Below are 12,781 nucleotides of genomic sequence, written 5' to 3' on the forward strand. Positions count from 1 at the left end.
GAGAGAGAGAGAGAGAGAGAGAGAGAGAGAGAGAGAGAGAGAGCATATTATGGCTCCATTTTTTTTTGCTTGTTTCTGCCAAGGGAAATGATCTTTGTGGTAGAAGTGACAAATGACAGCAACAAAAAAGGCTAACTGGAAGTGGATTCCTAAGATAAGTTAGTAGATAGTAAGAGTGAACCTGCAGCCTTTTATTAGCTGAAGTCATATGGCCCAGATGGGCTATCTTCTCAGATGTATGAAAAATCTGTAAGATGTGATTGTTGAGTAAATATCAATGAGATCTGAAAGATTCTGGTGAACAGGAAAGGTACTCAAGGACTAGAGAAGGAAAAATTTTGTCTTGATTAAAAAAAAGAGAGATAATAGAACCTGCAAACCATAGACCAGTAATCTTAACTTTTATTCCTGGGAAATTTCTGGAACAATCAGGAAAGAGATGGATAGTGAATACTGGCAAAGAAAGAGATGATGACAAAAAGCCTGCCAGGTTTCATCCAGAACAAGTTTTGTCAGATTAATCTTATTTTCCTTTTTTGACAGGATTACTAAACTGGTATTGCTGGGGAATGTTTTGTTGTTCAGTCATATCAGACTTTTCATGACCCCGTGGATTTGGCCATGGGTTTTTTTTAGCAAAGATGTTGGAGTGATCTGCTATTTCCCTCTCATGTGTCCCCATTTTACAACTGAAGAACTGAGGCTAATAGGGTTTAAGTGATTCCAAGCCTAGGGCTCTGTCCACTGCACTGCCTAGTCACCCCAAATTTTACTTAGATTTTAGTAAAACAATTCATAAAATATCTCATAATATTCTTGTGGAGAAGAGAGAGAGATGTGAACTATATACATATATATCCAATTATATGGATTCAGGCTTAATCAACCTCCATGATCAGTGTATACTTGGCAGGATATTATCAGTGGAGTTCCCTGGGCATCTGAGCTTGGCATTGTACTATTTTATTTGGAAAAAAATGAGAAGAATGATTGAAGATGTTTACCTTGGAGAAGAGAAGTCAAGGGGTGAAAAGTGGATTGTCATGGCTATACTCTGTTCAAGGGACTTTCATAGGGAAGAGAGATTATATTTGTTCCTTTAACTTTTAGTCATTTCATTCCTTCAATTCAATAAAGATTTATTAAAAGTCTACAATTTGCCATGGATTGTGCTAATGCTGAAGATATAAAAGGAGGCAAAATACAGTTCCTGCCCTTTAAGAGTTTGTGACCTAATGGGGGAGAATTAATGGCCACTAAGGCAAAAACAGAAACAATAGTTGGAAGTTGCCGAGGTGGTAGAATAAGTCTTGATCTATCAAGACTGATGTTCTTTCTACCTTTCTAACCACCCCTCAGTCTCCTTTGCTGGTTTTTCAACCAATTCATATTCCCTAACTGTGGGTACTCCATGCTAGATGTTCAATTCATCTCTCTACACTCATTTTCTTGGTGACCTCCTCAGTTTTCTCAGGTTTAATTATCATGTCTATGCTAAGGACTCCTACATCTATACATCCAGCCCCAATTTCTTCCTGGAGCTTCTCTCACATCAACAATTACCTTCTGGAAATTTCACACAGGATGTCTTAGAGACATCTCAATCTGATCTCAACAAATCCATAAAGGTCCTTCTTATCTCCCTTTTTATTACGTTGATGTAGCTAAATGCCTCTCTGTCAATCAAGCCAAGTAGACCTTGTTTCAGTTCCTTACCCATAACCCTCTATCTCTTGCCTCCCTGCCTTTATACAGGCTATCTATCCCCCATCCCCCATGTAGTCCCTCCTCACATTTGCCTCAAAGAATCCCTCTCTTCCTTTAAGACATGACCCAAGTACCATCTTTGGCATGAAGTCTTTCCTGAACCCCTCAACTCTCCCAAATTACATTGTCCTTAACTCCTGTGTATTTATTTATATAGATTCTCTATATATTTATATCTGTCCCCCATTGCAATATTAGCCCCTTTCAAATAAAGATGGCTTCCTTTGTTGTGTTTTATCTGTAGCACCAACTGCAATACCTGGTGCCTGGTGGACATTTATATTCTTGTTGATTGACTGATTCCTAACAATTAGAGAGATCAAAAAGTCTCATGGTATGCCTCTGAAGACAGTTGGTCAGCCTTTCCACCCAGGTCAATAGCAGATCTTGAAGTGGAGATCGGATGACTGCTTGTCAAATATATTATATTGCAGATTAATTTTCAGGTATGAACTAGGTTAGATGGCCAGGAATATCCCTTCCACTTGGAAAATTTAACAGTTCTGTGACTTTAAAGGTAACATGAGTTTTGTGGTGAGACACAGCTTGGGAAGTTGGTAATCACCCTATAGGATGTACTTTGCTAAGGGGCTAAAGGGGATCCTTTTCAGTTTTCCATAATTCACCATCAAGTTTCCAGTACTCAAGGATATTTGAATTTTTATGGATAGAAAGCTGGACTTGGAGTCAGGAAGATCTGAGTTCTAATCTATCCTCAAATATTTACTAGTTATATGGTCATAGACAAGTCACTTAACCTCTGATTCCCTCAGTTTCTTATCTGTCAAAGGGGCATAGTAATAACCTACCTCCCAGAGTTTTTGTGAAGATAAAATAAGGTATTTGTAAAGAGCTTTGAAAAACTCAAAGCAATAAATGAATTAATAAGCATTGATTAAGTACCTACTATGTGCCAGGCATTGTGATAAGCATATCAAAGGATGCAAAAAACAGCTCCTGACCCCAAGGAGCTGATAATGTAGTAGGGGAGACAACTTACAAACAAATCTATACAAAACAAGCTATATACAGGATAAATAGGGAGATAAAAAGTGCCTTTATGGATTTGTTGAGATCAGATTGAGATGTTAGGCACTAGAATTAAGAGAGATTGGAAAGACTTCCTGTAAAAGCTGGGATTTTATTTGGAACTTAATGGAAGTAAGGGAAGAAAGTGGGCAGAGTTGAGAAGGGAGAACATTATTGTTACTTGTTCTTCAATTCAATTTCTAAGAGGAACAATGACATAACAGGATGGTGTCTTGCCTCACTCATGAATAAGATTTAAGCGAGGTAAATTGCACAAAGTCATCAACCTCACTCTCTGTACCAGACTTATCAAAGTGCAGTGACAAGACAAAAGTCAGGGTGACTAGTGATGGCCCAGAATGCAGTGGATGACTTTGATGTCTTTGATGTCTCACCAAACTCTAAGCTCTCCACCTTGTCTACTTCAGTTACCTTCATGTGGGACATGTTGTCAGAACAAATTGTTCTCATTCATTCATTCATTCATTCATTCATTCATTCATTCTGCCAGGGGAAATCTTCACATGCTTGGGATAGACAACCCCCTAACTCACCAAGAGATGTGAGGCCTGCTGGTTATGCTCAACCTGGGTTAACCCATCTGCCAAGATGGTTTGCTGGGGTGTGTATACTTTGCATGTGACACTTTCCAAATCATTAATGTTCTTCTTCCTCATCACTAATGCTAATTTATTTTTACATACTGTCAAATTTGGAAGTGAGGAAGGGCATCTATCTGCTTAAGGATGCTGCATAACTCCTGAAACTAGCTTAGTTTCCGGGGAGAGGGGTGGAAAATAAGGAGAGGTTATATCTTCAAAATTTTTATCCATAGTTCAACTATAGCAATTTAATACTAAGTACTTTCCCCTGTTTCTTCCATTTCCCCTTTGCTTCCTCTTCATTTCCCCATCTTCTTGATCTTAACAATACTTAGGACAGTACCTGGCAGAATAACCACTTAAGAAATGCTAATTCATTCATTCACCTTTTTGTTCCTCATTCCTTTCTTAGGTCTCCTTTTATCCTTTCTATTATTACCCTTTTATGTACTTCTATTCTTTCTCCTCATTATCTTCCTTCCCTCCTTCCTGGCCTCCTTTTTTCCTCCCTTCTTTTCTCTTTCTCCTTTTATTCTTTCAGCCTATTTTTTTTTATTCTGGCAAATTCCAAATAACTCCTTGCTCCCTTGTGTGAGTGGACCAGCCAATATTTGTCTAAAGCTCCCTAGCTGCAGAAAATCATTGCTGCCACATGAGCATTTCTGCAGGGATTCAGTCATTCCCAGATTTATAATGAGTATGTTGAACTAGATAATCTCTAAGTGCCTTACTAGCACCCAATTCCCTGATCCTATGATTTCTAAGGTCTTTTTCTAGTTCTAATTTCTTTCATGCTATGACTGTAACTTTCCTTCAGCATTGTTATTTGTTCTACATTTTTTTCGAAAACTTAGAAAGTTGTCAGACCAACCCACTGAGAGGTTAAATGACTAGCTCTTGTTCACACAGCCTGTTGATAAGAGGAACCTAATATTAAGTCTTTCTGACTTCAAGACCAGATCTATTATACAACTTTGACTCCCAACTCCATGATTGTTGTATCATTTTCTAACTATAGCCTTCAACATAATATTTAAAAATAATTCTGTAGTATAATGGTTTTATGGCAAACCACTCGGTTTTTATGTGCCCCTGTTTCCAAATTTGCTATATGTTATATCTGTTGCTATATGCAATGGATATAGCTTCCCTGTCCCAACTCCATAAGGTTTATATAAGAATCTAAATGGGCAATGTTTATGGATATACTTTGGTAACTTTACCAGTTCTGTACAGATGTTTACTTTCATGATTGCTTCCTAATTCCCTGATCACCTAACTCCCAAACTCTAAAGGGTTTCTCAATTAGGCATGTAACCTTCAGTGTCACACTTACCATGGTCAGCAGGGAATTCAAACAATTATCTGAAAAGACAGCACCTGTACAAAAGGAGATACTATGGGAAAAGTTTATTCCTGGGAGGCCAGTATGTATTCCACTGAGTTGTTCAATAAAATTATTCTCGGAAAAACTTTCTGCAAGGCAAGTAGACAAAAAGAACAAGACAGTGGGCTAAGATTAGGAACAGAATAAATATCGCAAACACCCGTGTCTGTGTCACCCTTCTAAAGGCAATCTACATCCCTTAATCCCCTTTGTTTATAAAAATGTGTGTGTGTGTGTGTGTGTACACTTACTAGCTGTGTGACCCTGGGCAAGTCATTTAACTGTTTGCCTCAGTTTCCTCATCCACTAAATGAGCTGGCAATGGAAATGGCAAACCACTCCAGTATCTTTGCCAAGAAAACCCCCAAATGAGGTAACAGAGAGTCAGACATAACTAAAATAACTGAATAACAACACTAACATATATGTATTTATATGTAAACACACATATTTTTATTCATAAGTTTATACATGCATGTTTATAAACATATATGTAATACATACACTTTCTTGTATGTTAATGTTTCTAGACTTTGAAACACCAAAAGGTTTCCAGTCTAGTACCCTCAATGCCCTTGGCTGTTTAGCTATGAACCATACTTCATTCCATGCTCTCATGCCTGAAATCAGGCTTGGAAACCAACAGTCTATATTTCCAGCACTGGACCAATTAATTATAAGGCAGCTGTGAAATAGCTCTCTCAAGCTAGAGTAATTTGAGAAGCATGGCCTGCTCTCACAAGGTCTCTCATTTGCACTCAGCATTTTAGGTCCTTCTGAAAACTGAATCATGAAAGAATCTTTCCTCTTTTGGCCTCTCAATCAGTCCACCTTATAGTATACTCCCAATTAGCCTCATTAGTTCACATCCACCTGAGGAATAGGTCATGACACAACTGGAGATAAAAATAAAGGAAAAATTAAGAACCCCAGCAGTGAACAGCAAGAAAGAGCTTCTGTGATTAAGGGGGTTTATGTAAAGAGAATGAATAGTAACAGATAATAAGCCTCTGAACTCTATCTAGAATTAGAATAGCCCAGACTCCCAGGACTTACAGTGAATGCCATCATGATTCAGATGAACTTGGGGTTGGTATTACAGAATCACTGGTTAAGTCCTCCTGATTAATTTTTAGGACTGCCCAGAATGGCTTCAAAGTCCTACCCATTAAAGATTTTAATAATAACCATCATTACTAACATTTATATGGCATTTTAAAGTTTGTATATTATTTTCTTATTATTATACCAGAAAATGGTATTTTAAAATACTTTGCTACCCCATTGGTTTAGGTTATGGGTTTGGTTCAAATTATATTCCTGGGTCTGATTCTGGGTATAATTGTGAAGCAATGGTTTGTTCTCCAAATTCCTACACCCCTCTTCATGTCCTTCTCTCCTTTCCACTAATATTACCTCATTTTCAAATTCCATCCCAACCCCCATCAAGCTCCCAGTGTCTTCAAATTACCTGGGACTCCTAACATAGAATATGTTCAAGAAACAGTATCACTCATCCCAGAAGTATTGAATTTTTCTAAGAGGACCTCAACAAGTATAGACCAAGAATTCAACCAAAGGAATGAATCTTGAATAGCAGAATTTTGGGTACTGAAAAGACTTAGGTTAGAAGGCTTTTGTAGGGAATGAGGCTCTTTTGAAGCATTCCTAAACTTCCTTTCATAAACGGTCACTTTTTCCAGGAGCTGCAGTATGCTCTATTATAAAGTCCACATGTACAGAGAGGTAAAAAGTTCATTTTTTCCCTTGAAGCAGGAAAAGTCATACCATGAAGATGTTGACCTTATCTCTCAACAGCAGATTTATAATGGGCTTTTCCTAGATAATGTCACCAAAGTTCTAAAAGTTCACTTTGCCCCACTGCCTCCTTTCACAGTCACAACATCTAGACAGACCATGAATGTTTTCTATATAAGTTATGGTTCTTTATCTGTAAATTACAAATAGAATCCTGGACGGACTCAGTGATATAATAATATAATCCTGACTCCCATTAGCCCTGTGAATACCACCTCCCCTTGCACTTCCCCCCACAAAAAACTTACTCAGTTCAGTTATGAAGGGAATATGTCTAAATTTTCCTTGAACCGATTTGAAATGTGAGGTATCTCTAAAATTGCTTTCTGTAAAAAGAGGAAGTAAAAAAGAAAAAAACTGGTAAATGTGAGAACAATAACTCAAAGACTTTACAAGAATATAAATGTGCTCTATGCACCTAAGCAGTTGACCTTAATAATACTATTGTGCATGCCCCCAAATCATAGTATTCCTTCTATTTAGATTTTTTCTTTTTTCCCTTCTCTGTCTCTGTCATTCTCTATCTATCTGTCTGTCTCTCTTACATTGTTGCACCTTCCTTGTAAGGTGCATTTATTTAGTTTGCACTTCCAGGTGATAAAAATAAATGGCTCTCTGGGGATTTCCTTACTGACATCCTAACAAAAGCATAATTATGTTTTCTTGAATGGAAGTGCTGGGTGGCAATTGTTTTATCAGATAGGAGTCCACCCCTCTCCCAAAGCCAATTTTCCTTCAAGACTTTTAATTCAGGATAGCTATAGATAAGAATGGGGGGGGGGGTGGTAAATGAGCAAAAATATGTTCCACTAATTCTGGAGAAGGAAATCTAGCTCTCTGGGAGAGGACTTGAATGGGGCAAGCACCATAAGAGGCTTCTGGAGATATCGGGTCACAGGACCAACTAGAGATAGAGCACACATTTTCTCCAGTCCCTACTACATCTCAAAAATCCTTCAAAGAGAAATTATATACCAGAGGTAAAGCAACTGCAGTTGAATTCATAGGAAAAGAAAGTCAGAAAACAGTTAAAAAACTACCACATAAATTAACACTGCTGCCCTGAGACACTTACTGAACATCCGTCTCCTACTAACCTCTACCCTAGGGCAGAGCACATAAACTGACCCATAGGTTTGTACTTGGGACACATACGGGGATTATTCTCCCGCTACAAAGACTCTGAAAATACTCTTCCACCTATCAATCCACATTTGCTTTAACAGACTCTGCCAACCCTGGGAGGTGGAGCGGGCAGGGGGTGTTGTTGCAGAGAACGTGGGTGTGATAATTAGTGTACTCCAAAGCGCTACTCCACTCTGAATACCTACTCTGATCTTTCCCAAACCTACTTTAAAAAGAGGCAGAAGCTGATTGAGCCCACCCAGTCAGAGAAGGAAAGAACAAGAGAAGGGAACAAGAAGGCAGGGATTGTGAGAATGCCAGACCTGAAGGAAAGGGAACTGAACCCCAGCTGGGGGCAATTCCTGCTACCTCACCCCCAAGTGTTACTTAAGACAGAGACTGAGGTCAGAGAAAAGTCAGCCTCAAACATGGGAGAAATCTGAGGTAGTTTTTTTAGTCCACTCCTAGGTTTTATAGTTATCATCAAAGATAAAGGAATCATAGCATCAATGACTAGGGAATATAATGGGAGTGGGGTGGGGGAAAGGAGATAAAACAACCATATATTTCAATAGGAATGTTAAATTTAAATCCTAAAGTACAAGCACATAAATCAAAAGAAAAGATCCTAAAACAAGAAGGATGAGTACTAGCACTGCAAAAAAAAAAAAATTACAAAATTCTCTAACTAGATTCTACTAGTCAAAGAAAATTGAGCTAATTCAATGAAATACAGAATCCTAACATTAAAATATTACAGAATAGTTAAAAAAAGAAATGAGAATTATGAAAGAGCAACGTGGAAGGAAAGAAATTGTCAGAACCTACACCTTGCACAGCAGAAATAATTATAAGGTAGAAAATTTCAATAAACAGTGAAAAGTTTCTCTAAAGAAATGGAAGAAAAAAGAACAGATTAGGAATAAAAATATATTGCAGTGAAGGACAATCCAGAGAAAAAGCAAAAGTCAACAAATATAAAAGAACACATTATCTCTATGTATAATCAAAAGAACAGAGACAAATTAAAGATCATAGGTATCCCCAGAAGAACATGGCAAAACCAAAACAAGAACCAAAAAAAAAAAAAGTGAAGAAAAAACTGAACATGAGAGTGTGGGAAATAACACGAGAAAATTGTCTAAAATTTAGAAATATAGAAATATAGAAAACAGAATACTAATAAAAATAATCCACAAATTGCCTTTAGGGAATTAAACAAAAACCTACACTTCAAACTGAAAGAAACCTAGTGGTTCAATTTATCAGTTTCTCCTAGTAAAAAGAAAAGGGAATTTTAATAATGCATTAGTTTGTATCCCCTGAAAAGAAGCAGAAGGGAACAGAATAATATATTCCTAAAAGCAAAGAAGGTCAAGATGTAAGCCAAAATGACATCCCCTACAAACCTGAACCTAAATGCCAATGGAAAACAAACAATAAATGTTCAACAAAAGGAAGGCATGACAGACATTATTGCAACAGAGATGCCAGCAGGATATTGAACTTGAAAATACTTCTACAAAAGAGAAGCATAGGCATGTAAATAAGTACAGTTATTGTACTAAGGAAAGCACAAATGATGAAATAAATCATCCTATCTGTAGAGATTTTTTAAATAGAAAAACTATGGAGTTAAAAATAGTGACCATTAAGTAGATTTTTTTTCTTTTGTTTTAGTACAAAAGCAGGAAGGATAAAGATGAAGACAGAATTTAAGGAAATATAGGATATGGTACTAAAGGAGCACATCTGAGCACACTAAAATCCTACAACTCATAAATGTACAACCTGTACAATGGGTAAAATTTTTTAAAAGGCAGGAGTTACAGTCATGCTATCACATAAGACAAAAGTAAAAATCTACACTATAAACAAGGGAATTACATTATACTTAAAGAAATTATTAGAGATTAATGAATAAACAACAATATAAAATGTGCTTCCTCCAAAATTGCACAGCATCACATTCATGAATAATCAGCTGAACTATAAAAATAATATAGATAATACAAGTACAATGGGAAACTTTAATGTTCCTCTCTCAGAGATAAACAAATCTAACAAAAATAATCAAAAAGGAAAAAAGTTGAATTTGGTATATTATTGCATAATTTAAGGCAAAATTATTTTTGCAACCTTCTGAATATGACCACTAAAGAACAAATATTTCACAGCAAGATATGATAATTTAACAAACAAAGGCCATTTATTGAGGAACAAGAGAAATTACAGATGAATGTAAGAAGGCATAAATATTAAATACATCATGACAAGTCACAATTCAACAAAATAATAATTAAGTCAGGATTATCACAATTTATGAAAAAAGATTACAAGGTCCTAACATTCCCTACAAATTATAGACAGAGATTTTTTTTTATTAGAATAAAACATCTATCTAAAAATAAAAGTTAGTATTTTATGTAATGAAGAAAAATTAGAAGCTTCCCCATTAGAGTGAATCAAAGATATCCCCTTTTCCCAAAATTATTTTGTACAGTTGTAGAAATTATATCAATAGTAAATTCTATTACTAGGAAAATGATTTTAAAAAATTAAAGTTGGGACAGCTAGGTGGCGCAGTGAATAGAGCACTGACCCTGGAGTCAGGAGGACCTGAGTTCAAATCCAACTTCAGACATTTGGCACTTACTAGTTATGTGACCTTGGGCAAATAACTTAAACCCAATTGCCTTCCCTTCCAACCTTCAAAAAGAAAAATTAAAGTTGTAAATAGAGGTTAAGAGGAAACAAAACAATTCCCATTCTTTGATGACATAATGGTTTAGTTAGAAAATTTTAGGGAGTTAGAAAGGAACCTAATTGTGATGATAACTTCAGGAAAGTTACAGGCTGCAAAATGAATGTATAAAAATAAACCAAATTTTTCTGTAATAATAATAAAATCCAGGAAGTAATCATGGAAAATATAAGTACCATTTAAAATAACTACAAAATGCATACAATATTTTAGAATTAATCTACTCTAAAACATAATTAATGTCAATAAAGACTCAATGACAAATACCTTCTTGAGGACATAAAAAAAATTAGAATAGAGAAAAATCTTCAATGCTCATGGATGGGCTATGCCAATATAACAAAGATGATGCTTTAAACAAACAATTTACAGATTTAGTCTTCTACCAATCAAGATAATAAAGGATATTTTATAAACCAGATATAATAAAACAATTCATTTGGAATAACAAAAGACCTATAATATTAAGTGAAAAATTAAAAAAGATAAGAATGAAGAGACAACTTTCAGATATTTTATATTAAAGGCAGGAATAATCAATGCCATTTGGTACTCATTAAATATAGCTGAGTACATCAATAGAATAAAAAAATGAATTACAAATAAACTCAATAATTAAGTAAACATAAATTACTTAGGGAAAACTGTATATTTGTAAGAACTATTTGGAGAACTGGAAAAGAATTTTAAAAATGTAAGGTTAGAGTAACATATTACATCATCTTCCACAATAAATTAAAAATAGATATATTACCTGAATTTTGAAGATCATGAAGTTAACAAATAATAAAAAAGATAGAAGCAAATCATATGTCTTCCATAGCTATGGATAGAAGAATTCCTAACCAAGCAAGGGTTATATACAATTATGGAAAGATACTGTGACTAGATTATAATTTCTTTGACTGATTTTCTGATTAAAACTAAACACATATTTTCATTACATCTATCTCAAAATCAAAGAAACAAGGGGAAATGACTATTAAAATGAAGTCTAATGAAAAAAATATACCAATCCTCTATAGAGTTCCTCCAAAGATTCAAGAACTAGGGTGGGGCATCTTAATCTAATTTGGAGAGTCTATAAACCAGAGTACCTGAATCCTTGCTGAAGGCTATATCTGGTATGTATATAGTTTGCATGTTGTTTTCACCAATCAAATATAAGCTCTTTGAAGGCAGTAGTTATGCTTTTTGTCTTTTTTTCAAACTTTCTAGTGCTTAGCATAGTATCTAGCACAGAGTAAACTTATTTTTTTTGTTTTGTTTTATTTTAACATACTATTTTTAAAAATTTTTGAGTTCCAAATTTTTTACCTCCCTGCCACATCAATAGAGATATATCAGTTATATATGTGAAGTCATACAAAATATATTTCCATATTAGGCATGTTGCCAAAAAATGTAAAATAAGAAATATAAAGAAAATGAAAACAAAAGTATGTTTCAGTTTACACTTCATTGAGTTCATCAATTATCTATGTAGAGGTGGATAGCACTTTCACAATGGATACTTTTGAATTGTGTTTGATTATTTTATTCATCAGGGTATTGAAGTCTTTCACAGTTGATCATCATTAAAATATTGAGGTTATTGCATACAATATTCTCTTGGTTCTGCTCACATCACTTTGTATCAGTTCATGTAACTTTTTTGAGGTTTTTCTGAAATTGACCTGCTCATCATTTCTTTCTTTCTTAATTAATTGATTGATTTTGAGTTTTCAAAATAAGATTGTGAGATCTAAATTTCCACCCCCCTACTCTCTCCTTTCCCAAAAGAGCAAGCAGGAGTAGAAGCAGGTCCTCTCTGCTACTCCGGCTTCCACCTTCCCCAATCCATGTAAAAGGGGACTCTAAAAAACTTTGGAGCTACAGAACACACAAAATGACACAGAGAAGCTAACCTCCCACTGAGGACAGGCTGGCAGGCTGGCAGGAATCGGCCAGCTCAGTATTCTGGGAACCAAGCCCAGCCCCACGCCAAGGCTTTAGCTCCAGGGTGGGACTGACCCCCATGGGGGGATAACGGGGAAAGACTCCAGATGCGCAGAAGCTGTGGCTGTTTCCAGATTTATCAACACATAGATGCAAAGGACAAAGTTAGAGGTCAGTGGAGTCTGGACTTTGGGACCCAGTAATTGGGAGTGCATGGCTTTTGCCCCTGGGGCGAGAAGCTGCTGAGACACTGGCACAGCCAGCCAGTGCCACGTGGCAGCTTCAGCTCCTGGCCTGCAGAGTGTAGGGGGACCAAGCACCAGTCTGAGGGGTAATCGCTCTTGCTTTAAC

The 12,781-nt window shown here is 36.0% G+C and overlaps 1 protein-coding gene across 1 annotated transcript in view; it reads right to left on the reverse strand.

Annotated features, from left to right (window-relative positions):
• Positions 1-12,781, reverse strand: part of KCNU1 (potassium calcium-activated channel subfamily U member 1) — a 305,967-nt gene that overhangs the window by 18,951 nt on the left and 274,235 nt on the right. Inside the window, 1 exon segment of the mRNA XM_069075353.1 lies at positions 4,735-4,874. Coding sequence (XP_068931454.1) covers positions 4,735-4,874 — 140 coding nt within the window.

Source organism: Petaurus breviceps, unplaced genomic scaffold, assembly GCF_028583685.1.
Source record: "Petaurus breviceps papuanus isolate PSGF00001 unplaced genomic scaffold, PetGlider_PUasm1.0 90919, whole genome shotgun sequence".
NCBI lineage: Eukaryota > Metazoa > Chordata > Mammalia > Diprotodontia > Petauridae > Petaurus > Petaurus breviceps.